Source organism: Sus scrofa, chromosome 16 (assembly GCF_054392235.1).
Source record: "Sus scrofa isolate SSC_HxYL_T2T_F1_AM1 chromosome 16, Sscrofa_HxYL_maternal_Yorkshire_Landrace_v2.0, whole genome shotgun sequence".
Classification (NCBI taxonomy): Eukaryota; Metazoa; Chordata; class Mammalia; order Artiodactyla; family Suidae; genus Sus; species Sus scrofa.
This window is the reverse complement of record NC_139398.1, coordinates 62528531-62547869: the sequence shown is the minus strand read 5'-3', so window position 1 is coordinate 62547869 and position 19339 is coordinate 62528531. Positions and strand designations below refer to the sequence as shown.

Sequence of the window (19339 nt, the reverse complement as noted above, 5' to 3'; positions counted from 1 at the left end):
ACATGAACTTTTGAAAAATATAGCCTAGAGTTGTAGGGAATCTTGAAAGTTATATCATTTTGTGAGTATTTTTGCACTTGTCAAGTATTTACATGCTTTCTGAATGCCATGCACTATTCTTAGGCTTGATCACAGCAGTAAACAAGATTGAAAGCCCCTGCTTGTGTAGAGTTTACATTCTGGTGGGAGAAGGAAGATAAAAATACATGTAAACATGCAAGAAAATATTAGAGAATAAGTACTGAAAAGAAAACATGTCAGCGTGATATAGCAGAATCTCAGAAGGGAGACTTCTGAGATTAGGTGGTTAAGGAAATCCTTTTTGAGGACATGGTATTTGCCTTTTGAGTTGAGACCTGAATAAGGAGCCAGTCATGCAAAAAGATGTGAGTTCTAGTTGTCCAGAAGCATTTTATTCATCTGTGGTTCTAAGTGACCCTGATAAAAATCAAAGTAAGCAGATCATATAGCAACCATATATCCCTTGTTTCTTTCTTTCTTTTTTTTTTTTTTCTAATCTCTTTTGTCTTGGTTTTCTGAATGGAAATGGAAAGAAATGCTGTGGAGGATAGAAGAGTTTTCTATTAAAATCAATAAGGTCTAATAATAAGGTTTGATAACTTCCCACTTAGATTGAGATTACACATACTGAGACACTATATTTTCCTTCAGCTGATCAATCTTTTGGAAAGTTGAGACAAAAATGGTTTCAAATAGCCAAAGATCGAAATAAACATGGGTTTTAGGGGTTTTGTTTTTTTGTATTTGTCCATGATAAAATATCCTGGAGAAAGCTGTGTTGAAATTTCAGGCCAGATTGACTCAATCTCCATCCTGTCTTCAGAAGGCATAGCTTCTGTTCAAAGTATTCATCCTGGGCTGAACATCTGGTCACAATGTCGTCCACTCTAGTAAGCTCTTGGAGGTGGCTGTCTCTTTTCTCTAGCTGGAATCCTCACTTTCCTTAGTATTATGAATTCTAGGTTTTATGACCCTTTGGAGGTCAGATCTTTAACACTCCTGAACCCCAGATGGACTTTGACGAGTAAATTGTATGCTTATATACAAAAAGGGAAGAATGAATTTTATCTGACTTTGCTTGAGATAAATTCCTTCCCTGGCCTGGATAGTCTCTTATCTTTTCAGAAAATTACTGGGCAATCTTAAATGTATTATCCTAAAATTCTTAGAGGCACAGGTAAATTTGACCAATTTGGCAAAGGAGGTGGCTTAAACTGAGCAAAATGAATGGAAATAGTGTTTAGTCATCTCTCTTTATCCTTAAGACCAAGCATGTTAATAAGTCAGCAGCAATTTAGGTGGGCAGACCTTTCTACTAAACTGTGAAATATGTATTCCTGAAGGATTTTGTTCTGCAGAATCGTGCACTAAGAATTACAGAGTCTATGGGGAAAGTGGGGTTAGAGGCAGATCACTTAGAGCCTAATGAATTTTGTACCAGAAGCACTAACAAAAAAGAGTGTTAGTACCTTGGAAATAACTTGGACAGTTCAGGCAAGTAGCTCAGCATGTTAGAGGCTGCCTCAAGTAATATTGAAAATGCACAAAACCAAGAGTGGAAATTCTGGCTGGCTACCGTGGAGGCAACCCAGATGGAAGTGGCCCTTTGAGCAGCTGAGAAGTGCAAACACTCAGGAGATAAGAGCCCAGCAAGGCGGGAACACACCTCTCTGACAGGAGAAGCTCGGTTGCTGTGCTCATTTTTAATTTTCTTGTAATAGAACTGAGGGGGCTCCTGCCTACAAGTCATACAAGGTGGGGGCTTTTTCCTTTCCTGCTGAAGGTCGTGATTCTCCCACTATACTAGTTCACCTCACCTAGAAAAAAATCATTTGTGGAGTTCCCGTCATGGCTCAGCGGTTAGCAAACCCAGTTGGCATCCATGAGGTTTCGGGTTCAATCCCTGGCCTCACTCAGCGGGTTAAGGATTCAGCATTGTCGTGAGCTGTGGTGTAGGTTGCAGACAAGGCTCGGATCCAGTGTTGCTGTGGCTCTGGTGTAGGCCGGCGGCGGCTACAGTTCCGATTGGACCTCTAGCCTGAGAACCTCCATATGCCGCGGCTGTGGCCCTAAAAGAAAACACCAAAAAAAAAAATCATTTGTGCACCAATATAATGTTCAAGTTACACTGACATCATTTCCCTGTTTGCTAATCTCACACCAGCTACATGTATCATAGAAACAGGTATCATAGCAGAACAGACTGCTGTTTTACAATCTGGAGGATATGAGAACGGTTCTACCAAACTAGAAATTGAACATATTTCTCATCTCTCTTTGCTGTTCCTCTGTCCTGTCCTATTCCCAAGTCTTATGTACACATGCTTACCTACTCTTTCCAGAACTTCCCTGGAAATTTATTTTCCTATTGTCTACTCATTGGCTGTCCCAATATGTAATACAGCATAACTAGTATCATTTCTATTAATAGTAAAATATGATCGGGTCATCCCTATCTCACATGCCCTTTCTTTTCCTTCCTCAAAAGGCTCAGAGATATTGGTGTCTGAGGAAGTGGGTTGGTATGGGGGAAGAGGGTGCCAAGGGAGGGTGTATGGAAAGGACCTGCGCAAAGGCCTCGGCAGCATTTACATGGTGTCCAATAAAACAAGGCAGCAAAGGCTCGGGTGCAGAGGTGGAAGGTAGAGGAGACTGCCAGGGCAGCTAGCTGAAAGATGGGTTACCCTGAGCAAGAAAGCAGTCCTATTGAGGATAATGGGAGCTCGGTTTCTCACAGTGAGATTGGAATTGACAAGCATGGGAAGGGGGAAGGCTAGAACAAAACATGAGATGTTGCATGGACTTGCAGGTATCAATATGAACTCATTTTTATAAAGATACACACAGATATACATGTGTGTATACTTAAACACAGAAATATATATGTATATATATATAATAAATGTGTGTCTGTGTATATTCATGTTTCCTAGCTTTGTCCTCAGAGAAAACTTAGAAATAATAAATACCCACTAGCAATGAGTATAGGAAATACTCAAATCTTAGTTTCTAAATATCTTTTGTCACTGAACAGATCCGGGACTTCTTAGGGCAGGGAAGGACTAATTCTAGGGCTAAGGCAGAGAAAGAACAAGATGGAAGCCTGGAGTATCTCCTTGGGTCAGAAAATATGGAAGCACTTGAAGAATGATAGGAGGATAGGAACCCCTGCTAGGCAAGTCGGGGACAATGTAGGGGACAAATTGAGAGAATCAGATTACAACCCATTGAATAAAATATGTCCTTACTGATACAAATAAACTCATGACTAAATAAGTGAAAAAGGGAAAACTCTTCTTTACTGTATAATACTAACTAGTAAATGTAGAAGGATTGATAGAACTAGATAATCAGCATTTGGCAGTTATCATTGTGGTAGTTGATATAGGCGGGAGTCTTCAGTGGACACCAAGACTAATGAGGGAACAGCATATTGATGGGTAACACAATATTCCCCCACAAAATATTAATCAAATTCAAAGGGGAAAATGCTTTCATTTTTGATGGAGAAGACAGGCAGATATCAACGGGACTAGCAGATCAAGATTAACATATCCAGTGAAAGGACAAGATGACATAGTGGTCTTCCTGTTTAGAACGCATAGGTCATGAGGAAACAGTGCAGACCCAGGATGGGAGCCAACCTACTGAATGAATGACCTATATATTTTAAGGCTTCCCAGTATGTAAAAGACAGGGAAGAATGAGGAACTCTTTAAACTAGCTATTGTAAAAAGACTGATGCCTAGGGATATGACATCTAAATGTAGCATTGGTTCTAGATAGGACTGTGGGTCAGAAAAGAAAAAAGAGATATTATTGTGATAGTTTAAAATTTGAATGGAGTCTGTGAATTGGGTAAGAATGTGGTATCAGTGATGATTTCCTGATTGGAAGGAGGTTGTATGGTGGTAAATAAGGGAGTGACCTTGCTTTGAGCAGGTACCAACAGTTGTATTTTGGGGTTATAGAGCATCATGTTAAAAAAAGGTAATAGGTTGGTAGGTAGATAGATAAAATAGACAGACCAACAGACATACAGGCAGATAGGCAGATAGATAGATAGATAGATAGATAGGTAGGTAGGTGGATTTGTGAATGCATACATATAGAAGGAGAAAAAGGAAGAGGGGAAGATAAATGTGCAAAATGTGAATAATGGTGAATCTGAAATGAGATACAGGAGTTCTTGGCGTACTGTTCTTATAAATAGTAGATTTGAAACTGTCTTTCTAAACAATTTCCCAAAAATGATCATAAAAATATTTAAATCTACTTTTTTGGTTTGTTGTTCATTAGATGAGATCACAGCTAGTTTTCGACGCTTTGGCCCTTTGATTGTGGATTGGCCGCATAAAGCAGAGAGCAAATCCTATTTTCCTCCTAAAGGTAATTCTCAAGACTCAATATACATGTATAGTTTATCCTTTTATTCTTTTCATAAATGTTTACCTTCACGATACAATCTTTCATTGTTAAACTTGCATTTTCCCAAATGTGTCTTTAAAATTTCTACTTAATATGCTTTCAGTTCAAATTTAATTTTACTCTAAAAGAGGCTTCAGAATAATACCAGATTGGAAGTTCCCTCTGTGGCTCAGTGGTTAACGAACCCGACTAGCATCCATGAGGATGCGGGTTTGATCCCTGACCTCATTCAGTGGGTTAAGGCTCTGGTGTTGCCGGGAGCTGTGGTGCAGGTCGAAGATGCAGATTAGATCTCGGGTGGCTGTGGCTGTGGCTGAGGGGTAGGCCGGACAGCTACAGCCCCCCGATTGGATGCCTAGCCTAGAACCTGCACATGCCGCAGGAGCGGCCCTAAAAAGACAAAAAATAAATAAGTAAAGAAGTAACTGCACTTGATGTTATCAGACTTCTGGGTGAGGTTAAGTTTTAGTTTAGTTGTTTGTTCCTTTTCCTTTTCCCTCCCTTAGTTGTATACTTCCTTTTCCTTGAAGAATTACCAAGAAAAAAAGAAAACTATGTCTTTAAAAAAATTTTTTTACTAGGCTATGCATTTCTGCTATTTCAAGATGAAAGCTCTGTTCAGGCTCTCATCGATGCATGTATTGAAGAAGATGGAAAACTCTACCTGTGTGTATCAAGTCCTACCATCAAAGACAAGCCAGTAAGTGGAGTCTAGCATGAAAATAGCTTCTTGTTTTTACCTCTTACTCATTAGCTCTGAAAAACCCATAGACATCCTGATGTATCTGTGAATTGACATGGTTGTAAGTAGAATCAAAATGAAAAAGTTTTGTTGCTGTCAAGTTCCTAACATTGACATTCTGTATATTTGTGCACATTATTTTGGCATTGACTTTTTGGTTAATTAAAAGTTAGAAAATCTTTCTATTAAAAGACTTCAGCTGGTAATGCATTTGATAAGTAGCTGAGTTTCCTCTGAATAATAGAACTCAAAGCACAAATATATCTACCTGTCTTTCTCCTTCCTCTCTTTGATCAAGATTTTGCCCAGGATTTCCCATTGTGGCTCAGCAGGTTAAAGACCTGACATTGTCTCTAGGAGGAGTGGGTTTGATCCCTGGCCTCACTCAGTAGGTTCAGGATCTGGCATTGCCATAAGCTACAGCATAGGTTCCAGATGCGACTTGGATCTGGTGTTGCTGTGGCATAGGTCTCAGCTGCAGCCCCAATTTGATCCCTAGCCCAGAAACTTCCATATACCGCAAGTACGGCCTTAAAAAAAAAATTGTTTTTACCCAAGGCTATCCTTAACTTTTTGCATGTGGTACTCTCACAAGTCACATGAATGATGTATATACATAAAGGTACGTTGTGTATTGTTTCTTTTGAAAAAGTTTTTGTTACAAAATTTAGCCTTAAGGAGTGGTAGCAACTAGCTTGTTTTGACACATCTGGCTAATAATAGTTTATCCCTCAGCCAGCACCCAGTGATGGAGTATAGCGCAGGATGGAGGTGTCAGTGGGCTCAGCTCTAGCAGTAACTTGTGGAGCTCTTCTTGGTGTCTTGGGGTTGTCCCAGAGTTCCTGTGTGGCCTAGACCCTCTCTGCTTGACATGTTTGTTCCCTGCCAGTCCCCATAGGTATTTAAATTGGGGGCCTTCTGGCCTTAGGACTTGGTTGGTGTGCATGTTGGGAATACCCCACTATGAACCCCTTAGACTTTGGTGCAAGCATTTTTAACGATTGATGATGCAAACAGTTAAATTGAGGTGCATGATTCTTGGTTGAGGTAATGGACACACTAAAGTGTTTTATCATAAAACATTTACTGTAAATATCATCAATATTTTTATTTTGAAATGCTTTTTGAAGCAATGCAACAGATTTGCTAGTATCAGAAGTAGTTTGCATTTCCTGGACATGGGGTCGAGCACACAATCCTAGTTTACTTAGCACTGTATACTAATCAACATCAAATCCCATGCCAAATTTAAATTACATAGATCCTGGGTGATTGGGTAGTATAGAGGCCCAAATAAGCTGAGATAGTTAATCAACTTACAGATAATTAAGGCCATGTTAAGTGATTTGACTTATAATAAGCAATTCAATTGAACTGTCCACCTTGGTTTAGTTTACTCTTAAAAAGGAAATGAAGGGTTGGGATATGCTCCTTTTAGGTCTTTTCTACTTTTACAGTTTTATTGATTTGTAATGATATGGATTATTGCTTTTAAAAGTAAAATGCTATGCAATAATTTTAAACTTCTTTCCCCCATAAATTATCTGTATCAAGAATGAGACATTTTGGTTTGCACACTCCCTAGGTCCAGATTCGACCTTGGAATCTCAGTGACAGTGACTTTGTGATGGATGGTTCACAGCCTCTTGACCCACGAAAAACTATATTTGTTGGTGGTGTTCCTCGACCGTTGCGAGCTGGTATGACCAAACAAAGAAACCAAAAAACAAACAAAAAAAAACATCCTTTAGCATAAGAAACATCTTATACACATTTTCCAGGATAAATTCTCCATAAGCATTTGCGTTTATGTCTAAGAGTGAGAGTTCTAGAATCAGTGTCTGGCTTTGAATTCATGTGTTCAGCTAAAAAAAAATTAAAAAATAAAAAGTTACTCAAAAGCCAGGTAACCTTAGACAAATTAATTTCTCTAAATCTCAGTCTCCTCATCTGTCCAATAGATGGATAAGTATGTACTTTATGTGGAGTTGTTTTGAGGATTTAATGATATCACAGATCCGCAGTTCTTGGAGCAGCGCACGTAATGCTTTTGCTCGTCACTCTCATCGTCGTCTGAGAGAGAAGGGCTTCAGGAATGAGTCATTTGTCGAGATGGTCATTGTTGCCCATGTCCCCATGTGCTCGGGAGCCATTAACTGAGCTCTGCATCAGCAGTGCATCTGTGCCTAGAACAGTCCTTACAAAAGACATTTCATCCCCAACTTGAAATAATTTGAGGGTTAATAGTATAAGTGAGATAAAGAACATAAAGTGTGGGGGTTTCCTTCGTGGTGCAGCGGAAACAAATCTGACTAGGAACCATGAGGTCGAGGGTTCGATCCCTGGCCTCGCTCAGTGGGTTAAGGATCCATAGGTCACAGATGCGACTCGGATCTGGCGTTGCTGTGGCTCTGGTGTAGGTCAGCAGCTACAGCTCCGAATAGACTCCCTAGCCTGGGAACCTCCATATGCCGCAGGCACGCCCCTATATGAGACAGAGACACACACACACACACACACACACACACACTGAGCATAAAGTGGGTAAGAATGCAGCTTCAAAACTGTAACTCTTCATGGAGAAGATACATTTATTATCTCAAGTTTCTATGTGGGAAACTGGCACATAGCTAGACTGTAAGGAAAGGTAAAATGGGTTTTGATGGAAATACACTCGAAGGACCCCCAAAGAGGCTACCTATCCGATTTGTAGTGTCCAAAAGACTATTTATATTAAGCAATACACTGTTAACTGGTAAATATGTGGCGGCGCCATGGTATAGAGCAGACAGACGAGGGCACACTCTTTTCACTTCCCATGACCTTGCACAGACTGATCGTCCTCTCTGTCCCACTTTCCTCAGGAAGTTACTACTTCCCTACTTCATAGTGTTGTGAAGATCAAGAGCGAATATCTGTGAGACACCCAGCAGAGTCCCTGGCCTTAGTTACATTAGAATAAAGATAAATGCAATAGACAGCTGGTTGTAGAAACTAGTGTCATTTTAATAATATTATAATGATGGACAGAGGAACTGCTTTTGCTGAAATCTTTGCTGAGCCAGATGAATTTTCCTGACTTCAAATGTCGTGTCTGCTCCCTCCTCCGTATGCAGTGGAGCTTGCCATGATAATGGACCGGCTGTACGGAGGTGTGTGCTATGCCGGGATTGATACCGACCCTGAGCTGAAGTACCCAAAAGGAGCTGGGCGCGTCGCTTTCTCTAATCAACAGAGTTACATAGCTGCTATCAGTGCCCGCTTCGTGCAGCTGCAGCATGGAGAGATAGATAAACGGGTAAGTCCTGGACTACATTCTGGAAAGTTCTCAGAATGACCCTCTGTGTCATCACCAAGCTTGGAATGGGTGGGGGGGGGGGCGGGGGGGATTTAAATCGACAGCGGGTGGTTATGCCTATAGGACCCATTAGACAGATGCGTGCTGTAGGATACATCTAAGAGTTTCCTATGAATTTCCTCTCTCGTCGTTTTCTGAGTAGCCTGACCAGAACACTATAATTGACTTTCACCTCATCCATTCGTTTGTTCAGTTGGTCATTCAATAAGTATTTACCAAATCCTTTGTACTGTGTTATAAGTATACAAATGTGAATGCCCTTGAGAGCTCCTCGCCTTCTTTTTTAAACCTGGGGTATCGAGAATATCTCAGCGAGCCCTGTTTTCCTATGCGCTGTATAACAAATGACTGAAGAAATTCACCTCAAGGGCTGCATGTGTAAGAAATATTTCATTGTAACAGATTAAGTAAAAGAAATCATAATCTTTTCATTTGCAATCTGTCTTCCCACCTGAAATCAGGGAGTGGTTCATTACTTTAAATTCCTCTTTGTTGGCTCTGAATCAAAAGGCTGGATAAAACCTCAAAGATAACTCTTTCTTCTGTTTTCCAGGCTATTATATTTGAGACTCTGTGTTCCATTATTTGTCTTCTTTCTTTACATTTACAGATGAGTTTTTTGGTTTTTCTTTTTTTAATCTTTTTATTAAAGTAGAGTAGATTTACAGTGTTGTATGAGTTTCTGCTATGCAGCGAAGTGAGCCAGTCATACATACACACATTCTTCTCGTGTTCTCTTCCGTCCTCTTCTATCCAAGAGATTGGCTCTAGTTCCCTGTGCTGTACGGTAGGACCTCCTTGCTTATCCATTCAAAATAAAAGTTTGCAGCACTAACCCCAAACTCACTGTCTGTCAACTCCCTCTCCCTCCCCCTTGGCGACCACAAGCCTATTCTCCATGTCTGTGCTGTGAGTCTGTTTCTGTTCCGTAGACAGGTTTGTGTGCGCCACATTTCAGATTCCACACATAAGTGATGTCATGTGGTATTTGTCTTTCTCTTTCTGACTGACTTCACTTAGTGTGAGACTCTCTAGTTGCATCCATATTGCTGCCACAGATTTCTTATCTTTGTGTTTCATGCACTCAGCAAATGTTTTAGTGCCTAGGACAAGAGGTCCCTGTCCTCAGGGGACCTCTTTATGTTCTGGTGGGTAGAAATCTGTCCTGGCAGTACTACTCCAAGGGTGGCCTGTGAACCAACCGCCAGTTGATACGGTTTGTTGCTCGTTTGCAGTGAGATCCAGATTTACACCAGAATGTGAATCCACCACATTAGTAAGCATCGTATTTTAGTTCCGTTGAGATTTTTTTTCATAGAAAGACCTTCTTGATGAAGTAAGCAATATACTGATTTACATTCTGGTGTCCGCTCCTTATTTCATGGCAGACTAGCGCTTTCCTTAGGGCCAACGTAGACATCCAACACTCCAAGGCATTGTGCTCAAAAAAGTCTTTATTGGTTTGACTGTATTGTGCCTTTCTCGGTTCAGTACGTAGAAACTATCAAGTCAATAGTGGTCTTCATTTACTGCTTCTATTCCGTTTCATGTTTATTCTACTTCGGGTGGCAGCTGAAATTTTACCATTCTGGTGGTCATCATGCTCTACGGGGGTATAGTAAGGAGAAGGGTGTGGATTCTGTTGTAAGCTCGGATGAAGGGGGCAGGAGGAGCTCCTTTTTATTCACACTGAAAAATACACACATCCTGAGTGCACAGTCTCTCCTACCTCGCTGCTTCATTGCTACATGGGTTTCAGAGTCGTAAGATTCGCCCTTAGAAATTCAGACTTCATTTGTATTCCTCTGTGATCCAGTTCTTTGACCTGTGTCCCTGTCACTGTGAGTGTTCTGGAATGGCCTCAGGGCCAGGAGCTCAATCCTCTGGTTTATTCTGCTCATCCTGCCTTCCCTGTCACTTTTCTTTTGCTCACGGCTAACCTTTGTCAGGATTTCTTGTCAGAGGTGGGTGGCGCCAGTGGTAGTAATAGCCTGGTTTAAGGGAGTTTCAATTGTGAGTTGCTCCAAGACTAAAAATACCCGACCCTCTTCTCACTGGGGAATTAAGAGCCAGCTTATTTTTAATGCTTGAGAGGCTCAAATGGCAGCTTGGCCTGTCGGACGCTGGAGCAGACCTCATTTTATGAGACTCTCCAACTGAGGTAGACCATTCTTCCTGACAAAGAATAAAGCGAGGTTTTGGATTATGAGTCCTGGGGCTGTATCTTGTTTTGCTGGAGTTAGAAGTTCATGACTGTAACCCAAGATGTGTTCGCCGTGAATAGAAACCATGACTCGGGCCTTATTACAGCTCAAGAGCGTGTGATGCAAGCAGCTTCGCTCTGACTTGTACATTGAGGTGCTCTGTTGTGGCACTAGGACTCTCTTAGTTGGTCTGGTGCAGATTATAATTCTGCATCTGACAGCGACCCGGATCCACTGATTAAAGTGGCGGTTCGTGTCCATGAAAACTCTCCTGTGGGTCAAACCTCCTTCTGATGTTCCCAAACATGAACTTGGCTTCACTTTTCAATTTCTGCTGGAACCTTTCTTTCATTTGAAAAGTATTTATTTAATAAGACAAAAATGTAAAAGGATGGGTATAAAAGCCTTCCCAGGTGCTTAAAAGATGAACTGTCTGAATTTCAGTGACAGCGTTACCGGCCCTTCCTTTTGGGCACTTGGCACAGACTCCTTTAGACAGTGGCTGCAAGCGTCCACCCGCGGTCAGAGTTGCCAGGTCCGTTCACTGAGCAATGCCAACTCCTTTCTTTGCTCTTTGATTGCAGGTGGAAGTTAAGCCATATGTCTTGGATGATCAGCTGTGTGATGAATGTCAGGGGGCCCGTTGTGGGGGGAAATTCGCTCCATTTTTCTGTGCTAATGTTACCTGTCTGCAGTATTACTGTGAATATTGCTGGGCTGCTATTCATTCTCGCGCTGGCAGGGAATTCCACAAGCCCCTGGTGAAGGAAGGCGGTGACCGTCCCCGACATATCTCCTTCCGCTGGAACTAGAGGATAACTGCAGTGCTCATTTTCAGGCCTCCGAATAAGTGCACTCTTCTGTTCATTCTGCCCCCTTCCTCAACCTCTTCATGCTGGCATGTCCTTTTGTGCAGTCTGTAAGCTAACAATAGTCTAACGGAAAGAATGACCTATAATATAGGTGTTTTGTAGATTCTTGTGTCACTGAAAACAATATGTACGAACTCCTTTTTCGTATTGCCATCATGTTGCAGGGGAGTTTTCTTCTCTTGTTTTGCTGGAGACACCAAGAGGGCCCAAACTTCCTGCAACATTTTCTTAGAGGAGAGAGAGAAATATTAAAAGAGAAATGAAACAATAGAGTATTTTGGGGTTTTAATTAAATGATTATTAATATAACAGATAAGAATACTTTTATTAAAGTAACCACGTAACAATAACACTATCAATCTCTCCTGACGCGGGGTTTCCCCCAGGGAAGTGCTTTTGCCTTTCTCTTTCTTTTCTTTCATCTTTTTTGCTTCTCTCACTTCTTCCATCCCCTTTTTATTCTTTTAACAGCAGTGGAGGAAGTTAACAATTATTAACAGGAAAGAGCATGTTAAAGCAAACGTAAATGCACAAGCGAGATTGAAGCAGCATTACAACGAACTTCAAAGGTTTAGAGGCGGAACATAATTTCATTATGCCTCGAAGTTACTACCACATCAGAAAAAAAAAATGGTAAAGTAGGCAGAGCTAGGTTTATTTTCTTTTAAACAGGTTTGAAAATTTAGACTGTAAAAATTGGGTACATTTACTTCTGAGGGGAGTGCACTTACTTATTATTAAACTTATCTGGTCAGAGCCCCAGCAGACCTACCAAAGCTAGAATGAATGACAGCTGGTGGGAAAACTAGCATTTCCTCTCCTAAAGAACAAATATATAAATTTTATTTTTGATGTTATGTATAAACTCTATATCCTAATTTACTAACACTCATCGGGTGTCAGCCTTTGCTCTCCATTTTGACATTAAAAAACAAAACAAAACAGATCTAGAGATACCTCAAGGCTATGGTTTTTGATTTTGTGTTAAACTACATATGTAGCCAAAACTGGAAGACAAAACCAATATTTAAATTGGCTGCTGATTGGCTTACTCTTAGATTTAAAGTTACTTTGGGTATCCTGTAATTTAGTTGTAACATAGAAGATGAAAAAAAAAAGTTAAAAAAATGTTAAGTAGTTGCCAAGTGTTTTGCACTGTCGAACTAAGTAACTGTGTAAATCTGTGCAAAGGTACGTATGTTTATCTTACTCTTCCTATAAAATAAGATAACATTACAGTTTCAGAACTTAGCATGGGACATAGTCAGTGTTTGAAGTGCCAACTCCATCAAGTAATGCATGCTTTATTATAAATAAAATTCTAGCTTTTGAAAGGCGTTATTATGTGTTGAACAGTATGCTTCAGGAGTAAACTGAAATTAAGTCTCTTGAAGCCCTGGTCATGGAAGTAACATTTATTTTTTTACATTCTCGTACGAAATGCCCTATCCACCATGGAAAGGATTGTCACCAGTGTGCAAAACATTAAAAAACAAAACAAAAAACCTAATGGCAATCTTGCTGGTTGCGCTACCTAGCAGTACCATCTTGGATCCTTCCAAACCAAAGACTTGCCCCAGCACTACGGTGGAACCACCTGGCTGATGACCCCTACTGATCATCTTTAGGAAACTCGGTCCTTTATTTTGAACACAGGCTTTAATGGACTATTTACCTGTTAAGTTCCAAAGGTCAAAATGGAGGCATTTGCTGTCTAATAATCAGACGTAGAAAGGGAGCTGCTTTTAAAGACCCCCTGCAAATATCGAAAGCAGTCATGCGAACAGAGGGTGCTCTGGTGAAGCTGGTCAGGGACTTTTTTTTTCTTTTCTCCTGAACTACATAATTCTAATTGGAATGTTCATTGGCCTCTTTTTAATTCTTTTCAGTGCTCGTAGGTGGCTTGGGGTGTGCTATCGTGCTGTTCCCACTCAGTAAACAGGTGTGATGAGTTAACAAGAAATAACACTGTTTGAGAACTAGCTTTGAATAATAATTTTTCCCTTTGTACATGACCTGCTGAATTTCGGTACAGTGTTTTTGTAGCTAACTTATTTTGTCACGCACATAATGTATATTTGTTATGCACTACTTTTGTATATCTTGTTTTTCCAACAGTGAACATTTTTAGGCACACTTTTCACTGACGGGATATCTCTTTATGCAATACCTCAATTTTTCATATTGCAAAGAGTAGCTTTTTGTACTTTTATTACTGAGAGATCTTCATATACTTCATTTTTTAATATAAATAATTTTAATAAATTTTATTTTCTTATATTCTGCTTTTTATACATTTCAGTGCTCTGCATACATTTTAAATTATGAATGTCGTGCACTGGCAATGCTATTTTAGAGTCTGCAGAGAAGAGAAAGCATGTTGCTTAAACATCCTTCCCCAGCACCAGCTATTGGTGTACCTATAATTTAAGAAATAGTCTATGTGAAGTCACAAATTAATGAAAAAAAAATTCGCATGAAAATGACAAGATAACACTGTAGTTCCTTAAAAAAAATTAAATTCATAAGCATAGGGTAGAAATTTAAAATAACAAAATTGTCTACAGCTTCTTACTAAGTTTTTAAAATGAATTCGTAACGCAGACATTTTTGGTGAATGTTTAGCCATTTTTAATATTAATAAATTGATGTTACGTGTTTGATTCAGAGATGTCTGCTCTTTTAAATTATACATAAAGAAAAAAAAAAATAGCCTGCCGTGAGACAGGTGTGTAATGTTAGTATGCATGACTAATGTAAGAAATTGTTATTCTACTAATATTTACTTGTGATTGTGTGACAAGCGTGTTTACAGATTATTTGGTTACACTTCAATTTACAGGGCATAAACAATTATTATCTATTACTCTGAACTTTATTGATTACATGTCCTTCAGATTACATGGGATTGTAGTTGGGAGTTACCATGTAACTCAAAACATAATTAACATGTAATTAGTTTACAGATTTTAGGGTCTCACTTCAATTTACCAAGCATGTAGTTCTAGCGCACTAGCATGGCACCCGCCATGTACTTACAATGTAGTTACAGAGTAATTACATGGTTATTTTTGCAATGTAAAATAAAGTGTTTCTGATTATTTTCTATGTAAAGGAACCCTCTTCCTTCCCCTTCTGGTCCCCACGCTTTGGTATAATATATATACTTCTCCATACACAGACCTCTGCAGAATGCAAAATAAAACTTGCAGTGAATGAATTGAGCATTTTATGAGAGTGCTGTTGGAAAGACTTGATAATTCACCCTTTTTGTTTTGAAGAGTTGAATCTTCTGTTAAAAGGTGATTTAAAACTTGAATGTGATGAATTGTGGCAAGTTAACTTCAAGTTATGTGCAATACTTATTTCAAACTTTTGAAAGATCTTTGCAGTGTAATTCTTTGTTTTTAATTGCAGACATTTAAAATGTCATTTTCTACTGTTAAGAGTAATCCTCTTTCTTGCTGGTGTTTCTAAAGAAAAGAATCAGAAATCAATCTTTCTACTAATGTAAATTTGAGATTATTTTTAAAAATGGAATAAAAGAGGTTTTGGTCATTTGCTTTATTTTATTATCTTATTTTAAAGCTACTGTGATTGATAGCATTGTAAGAATTGGGACAATATTGTATTCAACTGTTTTATTTTTTATATTTTTAAAATTTAAAGTATAATTAGTTTTTATAATTTTCATCAGATTTTTGTTATATTTTTTGGAAAGTGAAACTTTTAGCAAGTGGGTGTCTAGTTTTTACTAATCCCTAATGTTTTTTTTTTCCAGTGTATTGCTCATATTATCAGAAGGAAAAGTTATTTAAGTATGTCAGTTAATTGTACTACTTGGCTGAATTTCCATATAGTTTTTACTGTGTATGGGGAGGTTGTAGTATTTATTATAGCATTTTAAATAAGGGTAATTCATTTTTTATTAAAGTCATTTTCACGTTAAGTTCCTATTTTTGTATGTTCTACTCCTAAGTTATATAACACAGTTCCTTTTTTAAAAAGAGTTCATTTGTTGAAGTGCTAGTGGAAAATTAATGTTATTAAATAGTTTGCAAATGACTATTTATACCAGTATGCATATAATTTTTAAATATTTGTAATGTGAGATGTTGAATGAATAAAACTTTTAACTCAGCTTTCTTTTAATATACTTATTTTCAACATAAGTAGATGATGATGCTTCTATGGTTGGGAATAAAATATTTTTTAAATATTAGGACTCTATTTTTTGGCCAAAGCAGAACAAACCAAAATGAAAAGCCGTCCAGGCATATACATACTCATGGCAAGTGTGCATTGCTTCTGTAAACCCTTACGTGTCAGTGGCTTGTTGGTTTTGGCCTGCGTTGTCAGTTCACATGCTGCATAGCAGAGGTCTTATTTGTAGCCTTCATGATGCCTGTGAGGCCTGAGCCTGGTATGTGGGTGTTCAGTCATCTGCTGAAGGCCAAATGTCCAATGAAAAGAAGAGAACACGTGTTTATTTAATAGCCAGGGTCAGGAGTTTCTGTTGTGTTTCAGCGGATTAAGGACCAGCATAGTGTCGGTGAGGATGCAGGTTCAGTCCTTGCCCTCACTCGGTAGGTTAAGGATCCGGCCTTACCGCAAAGCTGCAGTTTGGGTCCGGTGTTGGGATGGCTGTGGTGTAAACCTGCAGCTGCGGCTCCGATTTGCCGATTCCATATGCATGGGTGAGGCCTTTAAAAAAAAAAATAGAGACCGTCAGTTTATATTTAGAGAGGTTTAGTTTTGGGTCTTTGTCGGCGAAGAGCCTTGATTTCTGGCCACTCTATGAGAGGATCTGGGTTAGCAAACCTCTCTTGAATTTTAACCTCCAGTTCCCCCTTAGATCCTAACACCACAGGATACGGCCTCTGGGATTATAATCTCTCTAGCCTGTGAACTGCAAGTATTACCTTTGGATTGTCCATAAATCTGTGGACTACTGGGTACTATGATGTTTTAGTGATCTGTATCTTAAACTGCATTTTTAAGCGTTTAAGGATTTATTATAACATAAAGTGTAACACTGAGAATATCCCATGTTGTCAAATTTAATTTCTGCTCTTTCTTACCTTGAGTATAGTATTCTGAAGGTTAAAAGAAGCAGTTCATGTCCTGAGACAAATAGACTCTGGGGGCCTTTTGCTTCTAAATTGTCTTAATAATCCCAATACGCACCTCTCCCAGCTGTCGGGGCTTCTGAGAGTATGGGCTGAACCACCACTGCACAGGATCTCCCAGGAGTACTAGGTCACAGAAGCTTTGGCTGGCAGTAGCCGAAACTTATGTTCAGAGTTCAGTGACGGGCCCCTGAGAAAGCCCTAGGGATACTGGAGATGTGGGTGACATTTGGTTGTCATCTCTGCAATATCCATGGGTACTCTGGCATGGTTTCAGCACTGTAGGAGGGAGGAGAAAAAAAAAAAACATGAGAAGCTTTAGATTATTTCAGGAAATATTTATTTTAGGGAAGTGATGTATCATAAGTGCTGTAATAACTGTATCTTGAAATAATATGTAGGTGCAGTACTTCTGGTGCCTTAAGCATGGAATGGTGAATCTAGGAAGGGTGTGAGAGGTTACATGGGCTGCTTAGCCCACCTAAACCTACCCAACAAGGAAAGCTCTCTACTCCATTCTTTTTTCTTGTCTTTTTCCTTTTTGGTTGCAGCACTCGTGGCACGTAGAAATTCCCTGGCCAGGGATGGAATCTGAGCTGCAGCTATGACCTATGCCAAAGCTGTAGCAATGCCAGATCCTTAGCCTGCTGTGCCATAGTGGGAACTCCTCTGCTCCATTCTTAACTGTCCCTGAGCTGTATTTGTATTCAAACCCAGTTAAGAAGGAAAGTAATTTTAATTTTTTTTTTTTTTTTTGTCTTTTTGTTGTTGTTGCTCTTTCTTGGGCCGCTCCCGCGGCATATGGAGGTTCCCTGGCTAGGGGTCGAATCGGAGCTGTAGCCACCGGCCTACGCCAGAGCCACAGCAACGCGGGATCCCAGCCATGTCTGCAACCTACACCACAGCTCACGGCAACGCGGGATCGTTAACCCACTGAGCAAGGGCAGGGACCGAACCCGCAACCTTATGGTTCCTAGTCGGATTCGTTAACCACTGCGCCACGACGGGAACTCCAGGAAAGTAATTTTTTAAATTTTTTTTAAGTTTGAAAAATAAAGTCTGATCAAAAATCATGAGAAGGAGTTCCCATTGTGGCTCAGCGGTAACGAACCCGGCTAGTATCCACAAGGATGCGGGTTCAGTCCCTGGCCTCGCTCAGTGGGTTAAGGATCAGGCATTGCCATGAGCTGTGGTATAGGTTGCAGATGAGGCTCAGATACCACATTGCTGTGGCTGTGGGGTAGGCTGGCAGCTACAGCTTCAATTCCACCCTTAGCCTGGGAACTTTATGCTGCACGTGTGGCCCTAATGAAAAAAAATTCATGGGGAGAGTAAATTCCTGTTTTTAAAAATTAAGGAATATTGGAGATTTCAATGAAATGAGTTAAACACATTTAAAAGGTAATTCTTTTTCTGAAATGTATAATGCTGGAATGATAAACAAAAAACTCTTAATGGTTATTTCCAAAATTATGATCTCCAGTGCACTAAAGTAATCTTTACCAAGAGAAAAGGGCAAAAAGAAAAAGAAAAAATTCCATCATTAAATTAGCTTAGAAGGTAAAGCAGTATGTTTCTTGGTAAATCAAGAGAGACAATTAGCTTATTAAGGCTTTGAGAAGTTCTACAATGAAGAAATGTATTTGCTTTGTTTCAAGTGCTTTCCCCCTAAATTTCTTTGTAGATTTTGTTTACAGGTAAGGCAGGATCCTGTGGCACAGCCTTTGGGGTACACTGTTCTGCATGTTAGCACACTGGCTGCTGTCAGCCTTAGAACCACATTTTAGTTTCTGCAACGGCTCCTTGTCGTGCCCTGCCTCAGTAATATCCAGAGCTATTGCCATTGTCTGCACTGAACTCAACTAGGCTTCTACTTACTTGCCTAGCTTCTAACCCCTGTCACATTTCCAATTCAGCTCCTTCCTTTCCTCCTCCCAGAAAAAAACAGAAGAGTTTACTCTGCAGCATGAACTATCATCTTGCAGGCTACTTTGATTACACTCCTCACTGGCTCAGATCAGCCCTTGTTTCTCAAGGTGCCACAAATACCATGTTACACAAGCAACCTGTGCTCTGAATCTGCCATTGTGTGCTATGCTTGTACACCTTCCTGATAATGTATATCATTTCCCTCCTTAAAAAATTTCCCTCGCCAACTTCCCCCAGTACACCCTCGCCACTCCATGTCCTGAGAATAGGGACCGCAGGCTTTGAACAAAACTAAGAATTCAGAAAACAAACGTTGGTGCCCGGCTATGAAGTCTGTATCTAGCAGTACCAATTCAGTCTCTCATATTAGAGAACAGTTTGTTTTGGCATGTCTGAGTCTCACCTGTGTATTCTGATTTCAGATCTTCCTCTGGTTAAATTGAGTGTCATTGTTGGCTGGCTGGAAAAAAGTATCATATTGTGATTCATTGTGGTGACCAGAGTTGGAAAAGTACAGTTTGTCTCAAGGAAGTTAAAAATGAACAGCAGTGTCAAAATCCAGTGTATACCCAGCTCTGGTGTTGCTGTGGCAAAGGCCACAGGAACGGACCTAAAAAGACAAAAAAAAAGGAAGAGGAAAAATTTAAAAATTGTTA

General features: G+C 39.8%; 1 protein-coding gene and 1 long non-coding RNA gene across 5 annotated transcripts in view; one reads left to right on the top strand and one right to left on the bottom strand.

The window, feature by feature from the left end:
• Window positions 1-15766, top strand: part of CPEB4 (cytoplasmic polyadenylation element binding protein 4) — a 68745-nt gene extending 52979 nt beyond the window's left edge. For all 4 annotated transcript variants that reach the window (XM_005657625.4, XM_005657623.4, XM_003134043.6 and 1 more), the window contains 5 exons: window positions 4321-4410; window positions 5031-5149; window positions 6777-6891; window positions 8308-8489; window positions 11338-15766. In XM_005657625.4, the coding sequence (XP_005657682.1) occupies window positions 4321-4410; window positions 5031-5149; window positions 6777-6891; window positions 8308-8489; window positions 11338-11565 (734 nt within the window). In that variant the 3' untranslated portion in view covers window positions 11566-15766. The remainder of the gene's footprint in view (window positions 1-4320; window positions 4411-5030; window positions 5150-6776; window positions 6892-8307; window positions 8490-11337) is intronic.
• LOC102164640 (uncharacterized) overlaps window positions 7765-19339 on the bottom strand; it is a 182203-nt gene continuing 170628 nt past the window's right edge. The window contains exons 38-43 of the long non-coding RNA XR_014831535.1: window positions 19253-19293; window positions 19087-19143; window positions 16813-17033; window positions 16235-16329; window positions 15912-16068; window positions 7765-11852 (exon numbers count right to left, since the gene is read on the bottom strand). This is a non-coding gene — a long non-coding RNA (uncharacterized LOC102164640). The remainder of the gene's footprint in view (window positions 11853-15911; window positions 16069-16234; window positions 16330-16812; window positions 17034-19086; window positions 19144-19252; window positions 19294-19339) is intronic.